This window comes from Tamandua tetradactyla, chromosome 26 (assembly GCF_023851605.1).
Source record: "Tamandua tetradactyla isolate mTamTet1 chromosome 26, mTamTet1.pri, whole genome shotgun sequence".
Taxonomy (NCBI): Eukaryota; Metazoa; Chordata; class Mammalia; order Pilosa; family Myrmecophagidae; genus Tamandua; species Tamandua tetradactyla.
The window spans coordinates 39,701,255-39,725,927 of NC_135352.1; the positions used below are offsets into that span (position 1 = coordinate 39,701,255).

Here is a 24,673-nt window from a genome sequence, read left to right on the forward strand (position 1 = left end):
TTCTCTCTGCAAAATAAAAAACCCTATTTGGTTCTTTCTCGTCTGGTTTGGAAGAATCCATGGAAGGCAGTTCTAGCAACCCTGTCTCTCCTCCCCTCTCCCCCCTAGTCCTGGCTGGAGCAGTGAGTCTGCCAATCCCAGGCAAGAGACAAGGCAGACAAAGGCTCATTTGTAAGGGACCTCCTTGCAGTACCTCCTCTCCTCAGTCCTTGCTCAAACTCACCAACGAGTTGGAGCTTTTAAGAAGGTTCCTCTGCCAAGAAGACCAAAAGGAAAGAAGGAAAAGGTATGTAATTTTTTTTTCTTAAAAACCATTTTATGACATTTATTCTACTCAAAAACTGCTGCTGTCAATTAGAGCAGAAATGATTGTATGCCTTGAGTCAAAGGGAAAGAGATACAGGGGCAGAGAATTCTCCGAGGAGAAGTGCCTGCACTCTGTGCAAGATGATGCTTCCCAGGAGAGAGAAAGCGATCAGAGTAAAAGGGAGTAGAAGATGCATATTCCTGGACTGGGAAGGTCATTTAATCATAGGTTAAAAAAGAGGCAACTTCCTCCTTGCTATTGATTATTCATCCCCAAATCTACTCCGAATCTGGTCCCACACAACAGGACTTTGTTCTTCCATGCCTCAGAACCAGCTGAGGATGCTCAAAGATATACGTTCTTTCCAAATTCAGTGTGTATATCTCTATGGTATCGTTTCTGCATGAACTTAATTGCAATATGCAATAAAAGAAATGTCTGTTGCTTTTTAAAAATCCCGATTCCTGAAAAGAAACTGGTAAAAATGTGTGATACAAAGAGGGAATTCATTGAATCCATCCTTGTCCCCACCGTGCAACACAGCACGCTGTCTGTGCTGCTAAGAGAAAGGGAACAGTTTTCCTCCTTGGGGTTTAGAAAAACGCCTCTTTAAGATTCCTGAACTTCCTTACATAGGCTACAAGAAGCTCTCCCCAAAGCTGGTCCTTTTCTTCAGTATTGATGATTAATTGTGGCCAGGAAAGCAACTAAAATGATGCAAGACCGAGTGTTACTATCACCTTCCAGCCTGCTCTGAGAGGGCGGGCGGCAGGTCCCCTCTGGGGGCATCTGGCCTTTCTTTTTCCAGGATGAAGAGCTCTTGGGATTTGAGTCGATTGCAGGTAACTGTTGGAAAGGATTCTCCACATCTTAATACTATTTCTGTTTTTTTTAACATACACATCAAGTTTTACATGAAGACTTGCTCATTCTTATAAAAACATCTTCTAAGTCAATAAGAACAAAGAGAAAATTTAAAATATATTTAACAGTGATTTTCACTCTCCAAGAAAGATGAATAGGAAACATTACAGACTGGGCAGCAATTTTAATCTCTCCCAATTATAGTTCTGATATTTCAAATGTCAAGTTCTGGGTTGTGGTTTTCATTTGCTTTTTTAGCATTAGCTTCTCCTTTGCTGCCTTTTGAAAGAAATTTGAAAATGGACTGCCTTTTCTGTCTAATTCATCGACTCTATTTCATTCCATTATTCATAATACCAGTGCCCAGAATTGACATCAGCTGCCTGTATGAGTATTTCACCATAAATGTCTGAACACTTTAAACTATATATTCCTGTTAGTTTGGGATGTTAAATGGAATGATTTTTCTTTTTTGAGTCTCCATTTAACTTCAACCATTCAGAAGTTTGCTGGTGCCAAATACCCTCACAGAGCCAAAATGTGCCATTTCCCTCTTATGTGGAGATGGCAATAATTTATTTATTGCTTATTTGGAAAAGTCTTGGGCCTCTTAAAAATTACGCCACTACTGGAATATGAATGGTGTCATACAACTTTTGGAACAATGTTAATTATATAAACTTGAATCCAATGAACCAGTGAATAACTATCCAATGATCTCCCACTTATGCTGTCAGAGCTTCAGTTTTTGGCTTTGTTTTCTCCTGTAATCTGGATCTACTCCAGGAGGAATTTAAGTGCATTTATTTAAACTGAAATATGAAAAAAAAATTACAGCAATTCACTTCAAATTGGCTTTAAGATATTTTACTCCTGTCGACACTTGAAAATTTATAATTTTGGTGGATTGCCAAAGATTAAGGTTAATGTCCTTTAATGCAGAGCAACCAACATGTCAAAGGAAAATACTCGTTCAGACATTTTCCACTTGCTAAATAATAGTTAAAGGTATTTCTCTGCACCTAAGTAAAGGAAGAAGAGAAGACTTCAGTTCAAACCTGTAATTTATAAAGTGTTGAAAAAAAAAAACAAAACTACCAGTAAGTACTTGCCAGGTGTGGAACTTTCCATCGTACTATGTGACTGAGTCTGTGGCAGAAATGCTATTTTATGCTCTGGCATGGACACAGTAAGAAATACATGGTATGGCAACATACCCACTTACTTTTCCAGCAGTTCATTTCTTCATTCCTTCCTGCAGTGAGTGCTTTTTGAACACCTCTCCTTTGCAGAGAAGGTAGCATAGAGAAAGACCCTAATGATAGAAGAAAGATTTCTTTTTAATGACAAGGATACATCTTTATTTCATTAAAAAAAATAGGTAAAATGTGCTGTTTTCTAGCAAAATATAAATTATCAAAATTAATTCAAGAGGTAGAAAACTATGCAATACTTGGGACAAACTTATGCTAAAAATGATTCATTGTTTTTCTGAAATTCAAATGTAACTAGGGATCCAGAATTTCATCTGGCAACCCTATATTCTCACAATGTTAAACAGTGTCTGAGTGGAGGAGATACCACGGATATCATCGGAGAGAGGGACTGTGAAGGTCAGGGAGTGGTGCTATTCAGACTTTTAATTCATCTGCTTTTATGCAGCTGGGATGCTCTGGGTGGAGACCCTCTGGGGAATAAAACTCAATTAATATCAACCTTTGAGAAGAGTTTGTCCAAATATGCCTCAACCTTCCAATCGCTTACCTTTCCCCACTTTCATTACCATACTATCTTATAATTCCTTCTCAATTACCTTCGCTGGTTTATAACCTCAGACTTAGTTTTTACCCTGTCCCTAAATGTGAATGTTTCCCTATGTTCTGTCCCTGACCATCTCATTTTCTTCTTCTTAATACCCTCTAGTAAACTGCTACAGACACTAGAGTTTAAGTAAATGATTCTAATAGGGGGGACATCTTAGCGGTATTCTTTTTCAAAGTAAATAGTAGTAAAAGAGACTGTTTTCCGACTACTTAACCCTGACCTTTGCTCAAGCCTCCCTAACCACAGATTTTTTAGGATGGGGGGTAGGGGAGCAGGGTCATAGAATATCAGTCAGCTCTATACTGATTGGTTATAATGCTTAGTCCTGAAACACATTGTAAAAGAAATAGGGTAGATCCCTTATCGGAGCTGATTCTCATTTATAGTAAGAATTGTATGAAGCCTAAGGATAGATGGAAGCTTAGATCAAACTCAAGCTAATAAGTACATGAAAAGACAGTCAACATCATTTATCCCTAGGGAAATGCAAATTAAATCCACAATGAGATGTGACTACACATTCACTAGAATGGCTAAAATCAGATGGCAGACACTATCAAGTGCTGGTGAGGATATAGAGAAACTAGAGCCCTCATACAATGCTAGTAGGATTGTGTAATGTAACACCCACATTGGCAATCAGTTTGACAGTTTCTTTTTTTTTTTTTTAACTTTTTTATCATGATCATTCCATTCTACACATATGATCAGCAATTCACATCATCACATTGTTGCACATTCATCATCATGATCACCTCCCAGAACATCTGCTTCAACCCAGAAAAAGAAACAAAAAGACAACAGAAAAAATTCACACACACCACACCCCCCACCCCTCCCCGCCACTGACCACCAGCATTTCAATCCAAACCCATCCCAACATTTGTTCCCCCCTATTATTCATTTCCACTCCATTTGTTTTACCCGTCTGTTGATAAGGTAGATAAAAGGAGCATCAGACACAAGGCTTCCACAATCACACAGTCACACCATGAAAGCTGTATCATTATACAATCATCTTCAGGAAACATAGCTACTGGAGCACAGCTCCACACCCTCAGGCAGCTCCTTCCAGCTTCCCCACCACAACCCAACCAACAAGGTGACATCCATTCAATGCAAGAACAACCTCCAGGATAACCTCTCCACCCTGCTTGGAATCTCTCAGCCATTGACACTTTATTTTGAGTTTGACAGTTTCTTAAGCATTTAAACCTATGTATACTATATAATCCAGGTATCTACCCAAGAGAAATAAAAACATATGCTTACAGAAAGAGTTGTACATGATATTCATAGCAATTTTATTCACATTAGCAGAAAACTGGAAAATGCCCATCAACTGGTGAACGGATTTAAACAAATGTGGTTGCACCCATACAATGAGAAACTATACAGAAATAAAAAAGGAACAAACTACTGACATGTACTACAACATATATGAATCTCAAAATCATTATGCTGAGTGAAAAGAGCCAGACACAAAAGACAACATATTACATATCCCAATTTGTATGTAATGTGAGGCAGTATGTTCTAAAACTAGATTGTGGTGATGGTAGCATAACAATAAATTTGTTAAAAATCTGTGAATTGGACACTTTGAACAAACTAGGAAGTACAAAACAGGGTGACCAACTTTTTTTTATTTTTGCAAGTAAAGAGACTTAAGGAAACATCTATCACCTCTAATTACCATTATTTCGTAAAAGAAAATATTTGAAAACCAAAAATGCATGTAAGCATAAGCTCAGTAAAAAGAACAAATATCTACCATCTCTAATACCATAGCTTTATAAAATAAAGAATATTTTATATTAAAAAAGATAAAATCAAGATCCTGAGTAAAGATAAGTCAGCATGATTAAGAATATAAACTTAAAAAAAGCTCATGTTACACGGGAGATACAATGTTCAGTGAAAGTCATGGCACTAACATACCAAACAGAAACTCGTCAAAATGTTAACCACTATTCACTCTATATTGAAATGCTTGTTGAATTTTATTCTAGCTACACTTTTTGGTAATTTCCTTGTTTCTGCAATGAGTATGTATCACTACATATTTTTAAGGCAAATTATTTTTCTTAAAAAATATCCAATCAGGCTCACGGCTCTGGTAAAGAACCATCTAATGGAAGGAAAGTCGAAGCAGCTAACAGTCATGAAATAAGCTCAGGAACCAACTACACTAATTTGCAGGAAAGATAAGAAAAGTAATAAATTGGCAAGTTGACTCAATGTACTACTTTATCCAAAAGTCACAAATATTAGGCAAAATTAGCTAGATTACTAAAAATAAGAACATGACAGCAAAGTGAAAAATTAGGAAGATCAAAGATTTAAAAACATGAAAATGCCAAAGATTTAAAATAATAGAAAATTTCTTGAAACACATTAATGAAAAGGAGATTAAAAAGAGTTTACAACCTCAACCTAATCCCTTTGATAGAGAGGGAACCTGGGGAGAGAGATTAGAGACAAGGGAGTTGACATTTTGTGTTGTTGAAACTTCTAATAAATGTATACACTCACATACACTCACACATATTTTTAAAAATCAGGTATGGACCAGCTGACAAGAGTAAATACTAGTTTTGACAAAAAACTGGAAAAGAATACAGAAATTGGGAACTACATTTAAAGTCAGAATATTAAGAAAAACAACAGTATCTGGTAGCATGCGAATTTAAAGATTTGACAAATCACTTACTTCTTTAATTTGGATTTAGCAATCTGAGAAATTCCTACTTTACTGACTATAAACATATAAAGGTAAGGATATAGTATTTATTCATTTATCAATGTGCCAAGCACTGTTGTAGTTGTTTGGGATACAGATCAGACAAAATTCCTGCCTTTTTGGAGCTTATATTTGAGAGAGAGGAGGAGATATAAGCATAAAACATAACAATTTAGAAGGTAAAACATAACAATAAGGCCATAGAAGAATAGACCAAGTAAGGCAGATTAAGAGGACATGAGGGAAAGTGAAATTTAAGATAAAAAAGCATCATTTCAGAAGTAGGAAGGGCTGCCTGAACAGTTCCCCAAGCAAACCACAATGGGTACTACTGATTGTACTTTGTGCTCAATAGCTACTTAGCCTACCCAAAAGATGGAAGTCAGAGGAACCTTTTGGGAAAGGGAGTAGAAGGAAGAAATACAGTTCTGAGAAGTTAGCTTAAGCATTAAAAATTACCAGAGTACCATATAGCTCATTTTCAGAATTTGTAAGATTTGTGCCTCTCTCCTCCATATTACTCTAAAAATAGCTACTTATAGCAAGACTGATATAGAAAACTTTGCTTCTGGCCAGTGCAGAGTAACAGGGACCAGATTTAATTACTCTCTTGAAACAACAAAAATAAAAAACAAAGGCAAAATACATGAAATAATGTCAAGACATTGGATTCCAAGCAGTGCAGGACCCTGACTTCTGAGTGACAGGAAACAAACGAAGTGAGCCCTACAGTGTCCCGAGATTACTGCATGGGAGTTTCCAGGTCACGATGCAGGGAGAGGGAGCCCAGACAGATGCCAGCAATTCCTAGAGTTGAGATGGAGCTGACAGTCTGGGAAGATCAAGGCAGCTGGAGTTCACAGGACAGAGCGCCAGGGAGAAGAAAGCTGCCCAAGCAAAACCCTGGAGGTCATGGAGGTCCCCTCTCAAGTATTTAGCAAAAAATAAAAAATAAAAACGGATTAGCACATGCATATGATGAAACTTCCCATGACCAGGACAAATATATATCAAAAAGGATTAAAGAAGAGAGCCTGGCACACAGGGTCAAAAACAGTCACAGATCTAGAATGAAAAAACACGTAATTTGTGGGGTGTTACAGAATATTCAGTCAGATTTGGGATGAGTTGTGAGAGTAATTAGCCTTAGCCTGAACACTCTCTGGACCTGCCTAACCAACCATAAAATCAGGACCTTAAAGAATCAAACTGTTCCAAGTAAGTTGATTGAAGCTCAAAACAAAACACAAGGATATAAAACTATCCAGCCCCTAATCAGGAAACATTCACAGTCTCTGATATCCAATCAAAGATTAGTAGGTATGCAAAGAAGCAGGAAAACATGATCCATAATCAGGAGAATAATCAATTGAAACCAATCCAGAACTGATACAGGTACTGAAATTAGCAAAGATATTACAACAGATACAGCTTTAAGCTACAGAAAGAAAAAAAAAAAGTCAACTTCTCATACTACACCCAGTGGAAATATCTTTAAAAAACAAAAGTGAAATAAAGTCATTATCAAACATACAAAAGCTAAAAGAATTCATACTCAGCAAGGCTGCAGTACATGGATGTTAAAGTGCATCCTTCAGGCAGAAAGAAAAGAATTCCTGACGGAAATAGAGATTACACGGAGGGTTGCAAAACAATGGAAATGAAAACTACATGGATAAATGTATAATTTTTTTAATTATTTAAATCTTTAAAACACAATAGAGTTTTTAAACAACCACAAAAACCCAATATAATGCGTGGTATATTACTTATGTATAAAGAAAATGCATGACAATGATAGCATAAAGATGGAAAGGAGAGAAATGGAAACATACTTTTGCAAAGTTCTCTAGACTATATGTAAAGTGGTATAATATCATTTGAAGCTGACATTCAAGATATATACTTTAAACTCTAAAACAACCATTAATTTTTTCTAAAAAAGAATTATAGCTTATATGCCAACAGAGAAAGGTAAATTAAATTATAAAAACTTCAATTAAAATAGAACTGAAAATTCAAAAAAGTAACAAGGAAAATAGAAATAGAAAACAAATATTAAGATGATAGACTTAAATCTAACTACGTTGATAATCACATGAAATGTTAAAAGGCAGTTAAAAGGCAGAGTTTATCTCACTGGATGTTAAAGCAAGACTGAACTAGCAGTTGCAAAGCCACAAATATGTTAAAATTTAAAAGATGGAAAAAATATGTTCATGGGCCACAAAACTCAATATTATTGTTATTAATAATCTATTAATATTAATAATTTATCAATATTATTAGGATGTTAATTCTTCCCAAATTTCTTTGTTGATTCAATGTATATTCAATCAAAATTCCAGCAGGAGTTTTCTTTAGAAATCGACAAGCTGATTCTAAAATTCAACACGGAAATGCAATAGGACTAGAATTCCCAAAACAACTTTGTAACAAAAGAACACGGTTGCAGGGATAACTACCAGATTCTAAGAATTATTATACAGTTACAGTAATCAGAACTTCCATAATGGCAGAGATGGGGAAAGAAAAGTCTTTTCAACAAATGGTGCTGAAAGAGTCCAAACATATATGTAAAAGAACTTCAATCCGTATCTTGTGCCATATACAAAAATTAACTATATAGGCTGAGCCCCTAGTCTTGGGGTTTGTTCATATGAAACTTAACCCCACAAAGGATAGGTCAAGCCTACTTAAAATTAGGCCTAAGAGTCACCCCCAAGAGAGTCTCTTTTGTTGCCCAGATGTGGTCTCTCTCTCCAGCCAACACAAGCAAACTCACCACTCTCCCCCTGTCTACGTGGGACATGACTCCCAGGGGTGTGGACTTTCCTGTCAACGTGGGACAGAAATCCTAGAATGAGCAAAGACTCAGAATGAAGGGATTGAGAAAAACCCTAGAATAAGCTGAGACTCAGCATCAAAGGATTGAGAAAACCTTCTGGACAAAAAGGGGGAAGAGTGAAAGGAGACAAAGTGTCAATGGCTGAGAGATTCCAAACAGAGTTGAGAGGCTATCCTGGAGGTTTTTCTTATGCATTAAGTAGATATCCAAGATGTAATGGAGAGGCTGGAGGGAACTGCCTGAAAGTGTAGTGCTGTCTTCCAGTAGCCATGTTTCTTGTGGATGATTGAATAATGATACAGCTGTCACAATGTGACTGTGTGATTGTGAAAACCTTGTGTCTGATGCTCCTTTTATCTACCTTGTCAACAAATGAGTAGAACATATGGAATAAAATTAAATAATAAGGGAACAAATGTTAAAATAAATTTAGTTTGAAATGTTAGTATCAATGAAAGGGAGGGGTAAGGGGTATGGTATGTATAATTTTTTTTTCTGTTTCCATTTTATTTCTTTTTATGTTATCTTTTATTTCTTTTTCTGAATTGATGCAAATGTTCTAAGAAATGATCATGATGATGAATATGCAACTATGTGATAATATTGTGAATTACTGATTATATATGTAGAACGGAATGATTATATATTAAGAATGTTTGTTCCTTTGCTGTCTTTTTTTAAATTTAAAATTAATTAAAAAAATTTAAAAAATTAACTAAAAACTGGACCATGGAATTAAATGCAAAACTCAAAACTATAAAACTTGTAGATGAATTTATATAGAAAAATCGTTGTGTCCTTGGCAGAGGCATTGATTTCTTAGCTATGGCAATGAATGCGCAAACCATAAAGGAACAAATTAATAAAGTGGACTTCGTCAATCTAAAAAACTTTCATTCTTTGAAAATTACCGCCTACAAAATGGAAAGAGAAGTGATAGAAAATATCTGGAAAGCATCTGCCTGGTAAAGAACTTGTATCCAGAACATCTAGAGAACTCTCCCAATTCAATGACATTAAGAAAACATGCAACCCCATTAAACGGGGTGGGGGGAGTTGCAAAAGACGCGCACGGAGCGGCGCTGGGCGGCCGTGGGGGGCGGCGGGGCCGTGGGGTGCGGAAGGAGCGAGGCCGGCCTGCGGGGAGGGGGTGCTGCCGCCGCGGAACCCCGGGGACCCCAAGGTACACTCCGCCCGGCCGCCCTATAATCAGAGCTTTGGCTGGACCTTTGGGCGCACACGAGACTGTGACGCTGACCACTTCAATAAGGGACCTGGTGACTTGGCGCGGCCCGAGGTCGCGGGTCCAGCAGGTTGATGGTTACTGTCAAGCCACGACCACCGGACCTAATGGCCGCCTGTGTCAAGACGGTGTGCTCTTCTTGACAATTCATTTTCCTACAGATTTCCCCTTCAAAACACCTCAGGTGGCATTTAACAAGAATTTACCATCCAGATATCCACAGTTAGGGCAGTATTTGCCTCGCTATTCTAAGATCGCAGTGGTCTCCTGCTTTAACTAGTTCTAAAGTTCTTGTATTCTTTTGTTCACTGCTACGTGATCTGAACCTAGATGCCAGAGATTGCTCAGATCTACAGAACAGACAGAGATAAGTACAACAGGATGTCTCACGACTGGACTCAGGAGTATGCCATGTGCTGCTGCCTCAGAGTCAGAATAACCTCATTATAGCTGGAATAAACTTTAAATTACTGTTCCTTTTTTAGTTTTCTTATCCCGCTGCTTCCCTGTCAGAACATCTTTTTTAATTTTACTTTTTGTTTACCTCCCTCCATTCATTCACATGCTTATCTGAGAAGACTTGAGTACTTCCAGCTTTAGACAGTAGCTGCTTTTAGAAACTGTAAGGTTATAACAGTTGCCCAAGATTCAGAATTTTAAAAAAAACGTAGCATATGTATTATGTGGCCAAAGGCTTCACTCTAACTTGGTTATGAGACTAAAACCATCGTCATGCTCTAACACACTGAAGAAGTCACATGACCCGGGGGGAGAGGGACGCTCAATTGTCCCATCAAAGGAAGCAGTACTACTCTACAGCAGAGTCCATTCTTGTTTAACTTTTCACGGTTAGAGATTTGAGGCTACATAATGTACTCTATGCTCACTACTGATGTGGCTGGAGAATTAGGATTGAATTTATAGCATCAGCAGAACAGAACATGTGATGTATGTCATGCATGTCAATAAAGGAATGGCCTGTTCTACAGAGAACGGGAATTTGAAGTCAAACACCCTTTGTATTCCAAAATAGGATTTCAAACCTTTTGTAATTTCCATTTAAATTGTTAGGAAGCTTGGAGCTATTAGTTAAGCTATCTTCCAATATACTGTTTAATATAGCACTGAACAAATGATGCAAGTTGTCAGTGGATAAATAATCAATAGGTCTGCTAGTAATTGACGTATTTTTCTTCAATAAAGTTCCATAAACAAACAAACAAAAAAGATTTGATCAGACACTTAAACAGAAAAGATACACAGAGCGCAAACAAGCACATGGCAAGATTTTCAACATCATCCATCATTAAGGAAATCCAAAAGAAAATGAAATCCCCTTACACACTTATTAGAATGACCGAAGTTGGAGAGACTGACCACATCCAATGCTGGGGAGGAACTGGGACTCTATACGCTGCTGGTGGGAATTAAAACAGTGCAGCCACTTTGGAAAACAGTTTAGCAATTTCTTAAAAACTTACAACTATACCTACCATGTGGTCCAGCTATTCCACTCCTAGGCATTTGCTCAAGAATAATGAGAACTACGACCTTACAAAGACTGTGCATAAGTGTTCCTAAGAGCTTTATTTGTCATGGTCCCAACTGAAAACACCCAAATGTCCATCAGCAGATGAATGGCTAAACGATGGAATACTTTTTGTTGAGGCACACAACACCATGAATAAATCTCAAAATACGTATCGAGTGAAAAAAGCCACATTAAAAAGAGTACATTTTGTGTCATTTCATTTATATGAAACTCTAGAAAATGGAAACTAATCTGTGGTGACAGAAAGCAGACCAGGGACGCCTCAGGGGAGCTGGAGGAGGGAAGGGGAGGAGAGATGACAAAGAAATTTAGAGATGATAGATAAGCTTGTTACCTTGATTGTGGTGAAGGGTTCATGGATATATATATATCCTATATATATAAGGATATATATTAGCCAAAACCTAACCTCAACTAAAGCTGTTTAAAAAAACTTTTCCTTTTTAATGGGGTTTGGTCCTATACCCTGATAGATTTTTTAAAGCTTAATGGTTGTGGTGATTCCAGGCACATAGTAAGTGCTCAATAAATTGTAGCTTCAATTTACCCTTCTTTGAAGGTTAACCAAAAAAAAAAAAAAAGATGTCCAGAAGTATAGTTAATTTTTACATGGGATATACTGTTGGCATAACTGAGAACCAGAGTACCTCAGAAAATTATGTTTTCAAAAATGTGAAATTTAAGCTATGATCTGCAAAAAGCCAGTTGAAAGGCATATTATGTTCATGGTGGATTGTGATGGAAAATAGTAATGTCATGCTCCAGCAAATCTGAAAATATATAAAATGAAGTTGATCTCATTTTGTCTTTTCTTATACTTATGTTTGGAGGTAGGAATTAAAATGAATATTTATAATTCTAAGAAAATACAGATGTAAAGCAAACAGTGACTAATTTAAATTAGAATATGAGATGAAAATCTGAAGTTCTTGGGAGTACAAGGGCACACTTTTCATCTATCAGCTTATAAAAAGCAATTTAAGTGAGTTTATTTAAAAATTCATCTTAGCTAAAATAATTCACCTCTGAGACATATCTAAGAGCTGAAATCTTCATGTTAAAATGTTTTTCCAACAATAATGTTTTCTTTCAAAGTACAGTATGTAAAGAGAAAGATCCTTCAACTATCCGTCGCTCTTTTTAATGCTCCATGGTAGAAAGGATACACTGGGGCCTGTCAATGAGAGGAAATGTGAATAGCTATGGATTCTGACAGGTTCCTCCTCTATTTTCCTATTCTGTCTTTACTACAATAGCCTCTATTTTCTTCATGCCAAATAGGAAAGCCAGAGAGGTCTGGTTATATAGTTGATGAATATTCCATAGTTGTATACAAATACTACACAAGAAGAGTTCTCTCCTAGGAAAGGAATTAGACTTGTTTGATTCAACCTCAAGGGTTCAAACTAGGACAGCTGAGTGGAAACTCCAGAAGAATATTTTACAATAAGGGAAATATTAGAACTATGTCAGTCAGTAACGAGCATCATGGTAGCTGCCCAATAACAGGCTACACAATTATTAGGGAAGTTCTGAACCTCTGTTTCCAACTGAGGCTAAGAGGAAGTAGTTCATGTAGATAAAAATTCACAGCGTTATTAAAAATTTGCACACAAATAAACAGGCTTCTAAACGTATTTCTGGAATTTTCAAAAACTAATGTGAACGATAAATATATCTATGGATTATTATCTGTCAGTGTCAGGATAAATAGGCTTTTTTGTTTTTTCCAGGATGGGACACAGGTTCTTTGACATTGGGCTGTTGTTAGGATGTAGGACATGCAAAGTCAAGATCTTCTGTGCTCAATGATGTTATTTATTCTAGAAATTTACCTGAGTTTATTCCACCAGCAGTTTTTAATCCATTGAATATACACACAAAAATCACTTCGGGTCCTTGTTAAATACAGATTCTCGCTCTCGCCACCACTCTACCCTCTGAAATTTCTCATTCGATAGTTCTTTGTGAAGCCCAGGTGTTTGATTTTAACAAATATGTCGTTGTTTTTATGTGGATAGTCATAAGAGTACACCTTGAGAAACACATTCAAAGAGGAGAATAGAAAAGACCAACTCCCATTCTTCCTATTCAAGAGTTTATGAGAATGCTATAGAACTTTATGTTCAGAATGTTTTAGATGAACAAATAACACATTCTGGTTTTTCTTCTATCTCAGGGCCAAAATGAAATTTATGGTACTTGCGATCACCATCACCATTGGGCTAACTTTGTTGCCAAGAGTGCAAGTCATGCCTGCAAACCGCCTCTCCTGTTACAGAAAGATACTGAAGGACCGCAACTGTCACAGTCTTCCAGAAGGAATAGCTGACCTGACACAGATCGATGCAAATGTCCAGAATCATTTCTGGGATGGGAAAGGATGTGAGATGATCTGTTACTGCAATTTCAGTGAACTGCTCTGCTGCCCAAAGTAAGGACGTGAAATCACAAAATATATTGCTATGGAATGTATGCATAACAGCTCTTTTTAAAATGCCTTCTCCAAAATGAGTTTCCTTAAATTAATTGCCCTTTTTAGTAAAATCCTATTCAAAACCCAAACTATTTTTTTCAATCATCACCATTAGGAAATGGAATTTGACAGAGTTTAATAAAAGTAAATGAAATCCAGAAAGTTAAGAATCTTTTAAAATTCTCTGTTAGATTTTTACCACAACATGAAGGCTGCCATCTTAAACCATTGGAAAACTAATAAAATGCTTTAGATAAACGATCACAGTGGACAGGGTCAAGTTATTACTGGACAGAAAAGTTTAGTAATGGCCAAAGAAAAGCTTTCTAGTTTCCTGAGTTAATCAGAAATGAGCTAACTAAATGCCACTGATGTGGAAAGTAGGCCTATTTTAAGTATAAAACAATGGTAGATGAATCAATAGGTATTTTTAGCTCTTGATTTTAAAATATTTTTCCTCTGGTAATAGGGAATCTTTTAAATACTATGATCTTGGATATTTCATACTGAAACTAGCTTTTTCAAATTATTTTCAATATATACCATCATATTTTTATTCTTCTAAGAAACTTGTTATGTGGAAAGGGCATACATCACCTTCCTAAAGGTGACATGACCAGCACTATCCCACGTAATGAGTGAATACCAACACCAAGGCTTCTGACTTGGACCAAATTTTTTTCTACCAAACCAGCAACTCACAAAGTGTGGTTCGTGAATAGCAGCAACAGTGTGATTAGAGTAGTTAGAAATGCACATCCTTGGGTCCCATCCCAAACCTACCGAATCAGAAACTCCAGGGGTGGGATACATGTACAATTAAACCTCCAGGTGATTTCGATGCACACTAAAGTTTAAGAGTCCCTGTACTTGACACCAAGAACTTGAGTTAATTGGTCATGTAAAATGACTTAACTGTTTCTGCCTACATAAATGAAATGCCAGCTAATATTTAAATACCATGGTTACAGTTTTGGAATTGTATGACTTGAAACCAACTTACTGAAATGGACTTGCTTTGATTTGATGATGTAATTTTAAATATAACCCATGTTAATAGATGAAAATAGCAACATGGGTATGTATCAGTGATTTTTATCCGATTTTGGGATATCATTTTCATAGCAGCAACAGATTTACCTTGCTATATATTTTTAAGCCATAATCATAATATCTTATATATATAATATTTTATATTATTCCATGTATTTTTATATATGCTACCTTATATGATCTTTCCAACCATTAGAGAATTGAGTGGCTTTTTAACATTTCTCCATTCCCTTGTATAACTTAGAATTTTACTTAATGACTTTCCTAGGTTTTCAATCTTCTGTTTCTTACATGCAGATTTAAACTTCATGGCCCATGTCCACCAATATTAGACAAACGAAAGTTTACATGACTGTAAGGTTTTGAAATACCAAATTGTTCCTTTCTTTTATAGAAAATGATAGCATAAAATCAATGGCAGTAAGAGAACTTTAGGGTGGTGCAAAGGTGGCTCAGTGGCAGAATTCTCGCCTGCCATGCCGGAGGCCCGGGTTTAAGTCCCGGTGCCCGCCCATGAGGAAAAAAAAAAAAAAAAAAAAATCAATGGCAAATGAGGGGAAAACAGAAAAACTTGGTCTTTGTTGCTTCTATAGCAAGCCCTCCCACTCGTTCTCTTTGTACTTTATTTACATAAAAAGAATAGTCATATCTGAAATTCTGGAAAGAACTATCCATTTTTAACCCAGAAAAGATTAACATGTACCTCAGTTTTCAGCTGAAATTAACTGATGTTCTAATTTCTTTCAGAGATGTCTTCTTTGGGCCAAAGATCTCTTTTGTGATCCCTTGCAACAATCACTGAGAATCTTCATGTATTCCAGAGAATTCCATCCCTAATTTCCCACAAAGTACACTATGTCAGTGTAACTGCATTTCTAGTTTCTATCCAGCATAATAAAGTACAGATTCTACAAACTCCTACTTGTCTAGGACAAGTAAATCTGTGTTAAACAAGTAGTAATAAAAGTTAATTCAATTTAGTTTTTCTTTGTGGACATTGTTGTCACTGGTTAAAATTTTGACTGGAAATTTTTTGTCTGTGGCATTATTTATTATGATCAGTAAAATAATTATCTCTCCCAGGGTGAATAGACATAATTTTGGTTCAAAGATTGAGAACACTTTCAATTCCTAATTAACAGTATTGACAATGCATACTTAATGGGAAGTCCTAGGTATAAATTAACATTCTTAGAAGGGAAATTATAAGTTTTCTAGTAACCTGGGAAAAAGGGTCAATGTTTGAGTGCACATTATGCATGCTAAATGTTTAAGTAGGTTTCCATTTCACTCTCTTAAAAAAAAAAAAAGCAAACTTTGAAGTATTTTCAGATGCTAACTGAAATTTAAAATACTCGCTAAAATTCAAGGTAGAAAGACAGAATTTGAAAAGGTTCTAGTTCCAATGCCTACATTCTTTCCAATATCCTGGTTCTAAAAATGAAAATCTCTTAACCATCACACTCAAGCTTCCTCAACCCTCTCTATGCACACACATATATGTGCTCACACACAACTGTGTGCTCTAAACCACAGTACATGCCCCTGATTTATTTTGAAAAATAAACAAAACAGATTTTATATTAAAAGAACTATATCACAAATGAGAACTAAAAAGTCACATGGAAGCTTAAGATATTCATAGATAGACAGAAACTGAGATAATTTGTTACCAAGAGACCTGCCCTACAAGAAATACTAAAGGAAGTACTGCAAGCTGAAAGGAAAGGACAGGAGAGAGAGGCTTGGAGGAGAGCATAGAAATGAAGAGATCAGTAAAGATAACTAAAAGGGTATAGAAAGGGAGAAAAATGTGATATGACATTTAAAAGCCAAAGGCTAAAATGGTTGAAGTGCTGCTATTACAGTAATAATATTGAATGTTAATGGATTAAACTCCCCAATCAAAAGACACTCACTGGCAGAATGGATGAAAACAATATGAGCCATCTATATGCTGCCTAGAAGAGACTCACTTTAGACCCAAGGATACAAATAGGTTGAAAATGTAAGTCTGGAAACATATTCCATGCAAACAGTACCTCCAAAAAAAAAAAAAAAAAAAATTAGCTGCTGTGACTATACTAATATCAGAAAAAATAGACTTTAAATGCAAAGACACAAATAAGACACAAAGAAGGACTTTATATATTAAAAAGGGGGCAATCCGCGAAGAAGAAATAATAATAAATATATATGCAACTAACCCCAAATACATGAGGCAAACATTCTCAGTTTTACTAAAACTGAAGGGAGAAATAGATGCATCTGCAGTAACAGTTGGAGACTTCAATATACCACTCACATCAATAGATAGAACATCTAGATAGAGTATCAAAAAGCAAACAGAGACCTTGATAATTTGATAAATGAACTACACCTACTAGAAATATGGAGCAATGTACCCCAAAACAGCAAGGTATTTATCTTTTTTCTAGAAAAAGAAAAGCAAAGCAAACTAATCCCAGAGCAAGCAGAAAGAAAGAAATAACAAAGGTTAGAACAGAAATAAATGAAATTGATAACAAAAAAATAGAGAATCAACAAAACCAAAAGTTGGTTCTTTGAGAAGATCAATAAAATTGACAACTCTTAGCTAGACAGACAAAGAAAAAAGAGAGGGGATGCAAATAAATAAGTCAGATGGGACATTACTACTCATCCAACAGAAATTAAAAAAAAGATCATAACAGGATACTATGAACAACTGTACACCAAAAAACAAGAAAACTCAGGTGAAATGAACAATTTTCTAGAAACACATGAACAATATATACTGACTCCAGAAGAAAAAGAAGATCTCAACAAACCAATTATAAGTAGAGACTGAAAGTCATAAAAAACCTCCCAACAAAGAAAAGTACAGGACCAGATGGTTTGCATTCTAATAATCATTACTAAAAGAATTAATACCAATCCTTCTCAAACTCTTCCAAAAAACTGAGAAAGAGGAAATGCTACCTAACTCATTCTTGAAGTCAACATCACCCTAAAACCAAAACCAGATAAAGATACGAGAAAATAAAATTACAGATTAATCTGTCAAATGAATATAAGATGGAAAAATCCTCAACAAAATACTTGCAAATCAGATCCAACTGTACAATTAAAGAATTACACACACTAATCGTTTGGGTTTTATCCCAGATATGCAAGGGTGGTTTAACATAAGAAAAGCAATTAATATACTATACTACATTAACAAATCAAAGGGAAAAAAACACATGATCATCTCGATTGATGCAGGAAAGGCATTTGACAAAACCCTTCTTGATAAAAATACTTCAAAAGATAGGGATGAAAGGAAACTCTCTCAACATGAAAAGGGGAAAATATGAAAAACCCACTGCTAACATAATCAATGGTGAAAAACTGAAAGTTTCCTGGAACAAGACAAGAATGCCCACTGTCACCAATATTACTCAACCTTGTGCTAGAAATTCTAGCTAGAGCAATAACACAAGAAAAAGAAACAAAAGGTATACAAATTGAAAAGAGAAAAGTAAAATGTTCATTATTTGCAGATGATATGATCCCATACCTAGAAATCCCTGCAAAATCTACAAAAAAACTACTGACCTAATAAGTTCAGCAAAGTGGCAGGGATACAAGGATAACAGGCAAAAATCAGTAGTGTTAATGTGACTGTGTGATTGTAAAAACCTTTTATCTACCTTGTCAACAGACAAGTAGAACATATGGAACAAAAATAAATAATAGGGGGAACAAATGGTAAAATAAATTTGGTTTGAAATGCTAGTGATCAATGAAAGGGAGGGGTAAAAGGTATGGTATGTATAAATTTTTTTTCTGTTTTTGTTTTATTCCTTTTTTTCTGAATAGATGCAAATGTTCCAAGAAATGATCATGATGATGAATATGCAACTATGTGATGATATTGTGAATTACTGATTATATATGTAGAACAGAACGATCAAAATAGGAATGTTTGCATTTGTTTGGTGTTTTTTGGTATTTAAAAAAATAAAATAAAAAATTATTTTAAGAAAATCGGTAGTGTTTCTACACACTAGTAATGATCAATCTCAGGAGGAAATTAGGAAAAAAAAATTCCATTGACAATAGCAACTAAAAGAATCAAATATCTAGGAATAATCTTAACCAAGTATGTAAAGGTTTTGTGTACAGAAAACTACAGAGCATTGCTAAAAGAAATCAAAGAAGACCTAAATAAATGGAAGGACACTCATGTTCATGCATTGGAAGACTAAATATTAAGATGTCAAGTCTACTCAAATTGATTCACAGATTCAACCCAATCCCAATCAAAATTCCAACAGCCCATATTGCAGAACTGAAAAAGCCAATTACCAAATTTATTTGGAAGGGTAAGGGTCCCTGAATAGCCAAAACCATCTTGAAAAAGAAAAATGGAATTGGAGAACCCTTATTTCCTGACTTTAAAGCATATTACAAAGCTATAGGGGTAAAGGCAGCATGCTATTTACATAAACATAGGCAAACTGACAAATGGAATCAAACTGAGAGTTCAGAAACAGACCTTTACATCTGTGAGCCATTGATTTTTGACAAAGCTGCCAAGCCCACTCAACTGGTATGAGCAGTCTCTTCAACAGATGGTGCTTAGATAACTAAGTATCTATATGCAAAAAAAAAAATGAAAGAAGACCCCTATCTCTTACCAATACAAAAATTAACTCAAATGGATCAAAGACAAAAATATAAAAGAACCATAACACTTCTAGAAGAAACACATCTTCAGGATTTTGTGGTTGGAGGCAGTCTCTTAGACCTTACACTCAAAGCATAAGCAACAAAAAATATATAGATAAATGGGACCTTATCAAAACTGAATACTTTTGTGCTTCAAAGGACTTTGTCAAGAGGGGGCAAGAGTGGCCTACTGAATGGGAGACTATATTTGGAAATCTCATATCAAATAAGGGTTTAATATCCAGGATATGTAAAGAGATCCTACAACTCAATGATAAAAAGACAAACAATCCCATTAAAAATGGGAAAAAAAAAAAACCCACAAATAGAAAGTTTTCCAAAAAGGACATAGGAAAGGCTAAAATGCACATAAAAAGCTCAACATCACTAGCTATTAGGGAAATGCAAATCAAAACCATGAGATATCATTTCACACCTACTAGAACGGCACCATTAAACAAAACAAACCAACCAAAACAAACAGAAAACTACCAGTTTGGAGAGGATGCAAAGAAACAGAAATACTTATTCACTGTTGGTGGGAATGTAGAAATGGTACAGCCACTGTGGTAGACACTTTGTTGGTTCCTCAGGAAGCTAAATAAAGAACTGCCACATGAACCAGCAATCCCACTGCTAGGTATATATTCAGAATTGAAAGGGAGGATGTGAACAGACATTTTCACATTGATGTCCTTAGCAATATTATTCACCATTGCCAAAAGATGGAAACAACCCATGTGCCCATCAACTGATGAATGGATAAACAAATTGTGGTATATACAAATGATGGCATATTGTGCAGCTGTAAGAAGAAATGAAGTCATGAAGCATGTGACTAACTGGATGACCCTTGAGGACATTATTTTGAAATAAGTCAGACACAAAAGGATAAGTATTGAATGACTTCACTAATTATGAGCTAAATATAACTAGCATACTTATGGTGTTAGAAATCTAGAACATAGGTCACCAGAAGATAGAATGAGGGCAGAGAATGAGGAGCTGACTCTTAATTTGTGCAGAATATGTATTAAGGTTGATTATAAATGTTTGGAAATGGTAGAGGTGATCGTAGCACATTCTAGTGAGTGCAGTGATATGTGGGTGCAATTGTGGGTGAAAAGGAATGTTTAGGGTCATATATGAAACTAGAAAAGCCAGAGGATGAAATACGGGACTGTGTAACATAGCAAAAATATTCTAGAATTGATTGTGGTGATGTATGCACAATTCTTGAATTTCCTAGAAACACTGATTGAATACTTTAGATGAATTGTATGGTATGTGAATTTTAAAATTATTTTAAAAAAAGTCATATGAATTAAAAAAATAAAACAGGTGCTGTCAAGGATATTTTTTAATTGCTAGAGGCAGGTTTGGACTATGCAATCAGATCTTTAAGACGTATGCATTCACTAATAGTGACCATCAGAGGTGATTTCAGAAAGTACTTCGTGCTAGAACATTTTGTTCTATAAAATATTAAGTTTTGAGGCTATGGTAATGAATAAAATTAACTTGTCTCCTTAGAAGTTGAATGCTACAAAAGTACTATAAATACAAACAAATAATTACTTTAAAATGTGAAACTTGTGCTACAGAGAACTATAGATTGCTATATAAAATATTGCTTTGGAAAGTTTGAGAAACACCATACCATGCAACCAATCTAGGAGATATTATTTTGTGAACAAAAGTGACATTATTTCATTGAAAGAATCTTCTGAGGTCCCTGATCCATTTCTGAAGACTACATGCAGAACAGTATCTGGTATATATTAAGTGTTCAGTAAGTGTTACCGGCCTGGCCAACAATTTTTAGTCAGAATTTAGTTTCTCGTAAGATCTACAAACACAAGTCAGGACATGTTTTCAAATAATATAACCTCCTACAAAATGTATTAAGAAGTAGAACTATAAAGAAATCAAATTAATTGTTTTCTCAACATAGCATGTGATTTGTTTGGGCTTTTTTTCCTTCACCAAATTACCTGGTATTAAAATCAGATTAACTCAATAATAGAAGTCTCACATCACTTCTGTAACAGTGAATGGAATAGGTAAATAAGAAAACCATCAGGAATGCTGTTTCACTGTCTGATTGGTATACAGTCCACTTGAAAACAAAAGTGTGAAAGATCCAGTGTCTCTATTTGTAAATGGCTCATTAGCAAGAGGGCAGCTGTGGAGGCAACAATGGATTTGTAATAAATATTTCTTTATTAGTGCAATCAAAACCTGAGTAGAATAATAGTATTTGGAAAAAAGCTAATATTTCATAAATGAAATTTTACAGATATAATGATTATTCTTAAACACATTGCATCCCTTCTGGAAATTACTTTGTGATATGAAATTCAGCTATATTCTTTTACAAATGAAAATATTATGGAAACATACATCTAACTTTATATTATCACATAAATGTTTTCTGAATTATTAAATGGAAAAACATGAATGTTCACATAGCTTATGCAACTTTTTCTGAACTGATAAATGTTCTTAAAAGCAATCATTTTATTCAATCTTATTAATTAGATCATTCATTTTTCCTATAGCTTTACCTAGAAGAACAGACAATTATGCTTCTATTAGAAATTGACTGTGGGCCAGGCATTGTTTTAAACACTGTCTTACCACAACTGAATGAGGTAGTACTGTCTTTATCCCCATTCTAGGGATAAAATATTAAGGTTTAGAGATGAGTAGCTTGTCTAACGCTCTATTTTCAGTGAATTTTTTAATATGGCCAGCCCTACTTGTGTGTTTAGTCTTCACTACATTACTAGCATCATCTAATCTACTGCCTTTTTGGGAAACCAAACGTTTACTTAGGTGAGCTATACCATTGTACTTTTCAGATTTCTTATATTTGCTAATACTAAGTAAAAGTGTTTGCATTTTATCTTTATTTTCTATATCCTTGTTTTTAGTAAGAATCCCATAGTGCTGAGCACCAAAGTGTCAGGAAAACCTATTAACAGCTCACCCTTTCTTGATAAAATTTCTCTTTCCCTCATCATAATCCTATAGGGACTCGAATAATTTTGCTTGCTGGATTAGGTACTAATTCTTAAGGATTATTAGAGACGGCACCATGGAGGACAAAAACAATGAACAACAACTATTGGTAAAGGAGGACAGATGGAACATGTACACATCATTTGGTAAGTTTAACTTCCTTATAATTGCCAACAGATATACATGAGTTCTTTCCACAATAATTCATTTCTGTAAAAGATTATGACAGGTGCTTAAAAATGTAAATAAGCCTCTATGTAAAGCACTATATATAGCCTCTAAAATAATCTTCCCAGAAGGAAAATCCAATTTATTCTAAATTAATTTTGCATATAGCCGAAGTCTAACTTATAGTCAATTTCAGCAATGAATTCTGTAGTGAACAGTATTCACAATTGAAAGAAGGGTTATATGTGTGTATATAAGTACATCTATGTGTGTATTCAGCCTAACTAGCAGAAGTAGGAAAATGCTTTTCATAAAAGCAAGACCCTTCTTGATATTCTAAAACTCAATTAAATGTATAAGCAGTAAAACGACAAAAATTTAATTTTGACCATCATCACTTGCTTAATACATAATCTTAACTGTACTATCAACTTTTTGCAAACATAATATACAGCATGTACTTTAAAGATATGTATTACAGGTATTAATTTTTAGCCTTTTACTAAATCTTTTGGTAAAGGGTGGTTACCAAATAACTTAATTTTTGAGCCCCTGATATACACTAAGTATGTTTTTTACTTCCCATCCCAATACAGTCTTCTCTGAATCTCTAATATTAAAAGTAAACGGTACACTTACAGAAATGAGTTTTAATTCACTTCTGTTAATTTTATTTAAAATCCCAATAGCAAAACTTTTAAATTTTTCAATAAAACTTTCTTATTGTGGCTTCTTCTGTTCCTTAGCTTTAGTTAGAAGATTCTACAAGTTCTCATAATATCCCATTTTTCATGTTTTAATTTGCTCTAACAAGTATTTAATTTCATTGGATCATCACCACCCAGAACTCTTACTTTCACTTTTTATACAACTATAATATGCAAATAATTATTTGAAGTTAAAATTTTTAGTCAAGGGTTATATGCATAAAAAGATACTATAATGTAAGCAAATAATTTCAAGTTTTTCCCACAGGAAAATACGCCCATAGGCGTATTCCTGTCAAAGCACAGGAAAAAATACGCCTATAGCCAAGTTTTTACTTAAAAATCAAGCCTATAGTTTCAGGTAAAAATTAAAAATGTGACAGTAATACTTTCACAAACAAACCACCACATTTTGTAGCTATGTGGTTCATTTTGGTACAGCTAAGAAAGAACTTCTCAGAGGTATCTGGAATTACAAAAATGAGGTTTCTATAATACTAATTATCACAGCCTCTGTTCATCAATAAACTAGCAAGTAAATCTGTAAATACCCAAAGCAAGAACACACACCAGGCGCTTACCGTTCACATCTGTGGCAGTCAGTGCACTCAGAACACTAGAAAATAGACAAAACTCATCATCTAATGAACTAGCATTTCAAATTTAGCTACATTGGTAGTTTGCAACCAGGGATGATTTTGCCCCCCAAAAGGAATATCTGGAAATGTCTATAGATATTTGTAGTTGTTACATCTTGGAGGTGGCATTGGTATCTAGTGGGTGGACACCAGGGATGCTGTTAAACATTTTACATTGCACAGGACAGCATTCCACAATAAAGAATTATCTGGCCCAAAATGTCAACCCTGAGCCACATCTATTTCCAGCCTAAAATCTGCAGAATTTTAGAGCATTTCACTGAAGCTTGTTTTTTTTTTTTTTTGCATGTCATAAGCTATAAATATGATTTGTAATTATGAGAATCTGGCTAAGCAATTATACTCTCAGGAAAAAGCAGAAGTTAAAAATGTTTAATAGAAAACTGACTGAGAATGAAACATAAAAAGGAAATATAATAAAAATCAAGTCACAGCTCTGTCTAACCAAAATTCAAATGAAGATCTTGTTAGACTTTTAGTTCTAACATATTAGTGTTAATTTGCAATATA

The 24,673-nt window shown here is 35.0% G+C and overlaps 2 protein-coding genes across 4 annotated transcripts in view; one reads left to right on the plus strand and one right to left on the minus strand.

Annotated features, from left to right (window-relative positions):
• LOC143669720 (endogenous retrovirus group K member 10 Gag polyprotein-like) overlaps positions 1-2,488 on the minus strand; it is a 73,170-nt gene extending 70,682 nt beyond the window's left edge. For 2 of the 3 annotated variants that reach the window (XM_077144312.1, XM_077144313.1), the window contains exon 1: positions 2,397-2,488. The gene's annotated coding sequence lies outside the window, so the exon portion shown is untranslated. Of the gene's footprint in view, positions 1-2,388 lie in introns of all 3 variants that reach the window. The other variant, XM_077144314.1, reaches the window with a different exon arrangement.
• On the plus strand, positions 148-15,879 carry SCRG1 (stimulator of chondrogenesis 1). The gene is made up of 3 exons (XM_077144317.1): positions 148-286; positions 13,561-13,815; positions 15,658-15,879. The coding sequence occupies exons 2-3, from the start codon at positions 13,568-13,570 to the stop codon at positions 15,710-15,712; spliced, it is 303 nt and encodes a 100-aa protein (XP_077000432.1). The 5' UTR covers positions 148-286; positions 13,561-13,567; the 3' UTR covers positions 15,713-15,879.
• Positions 15,880-24,673: the final 8,794 nt, after the last annotated feature.

What these genes read in the sequence shown, in the direction of transcription:
- SCRG1 (XM_077144317.1), top strand. Translation starts at nt 13,568, where the DNA reads ATGAAATTTATGGTACTTGCGATCACCATCACCATTGGGCTAACTTTG. An exon ending in GAACTGCTCTGCTGCCCAAA is followed by an intron (nt 13,816 to 15,657) that starts GTAAGGACGTGA and finishes AATTTCTTTCAG; the next exon opens with AGATGTCTTCTTTGGGCCAA.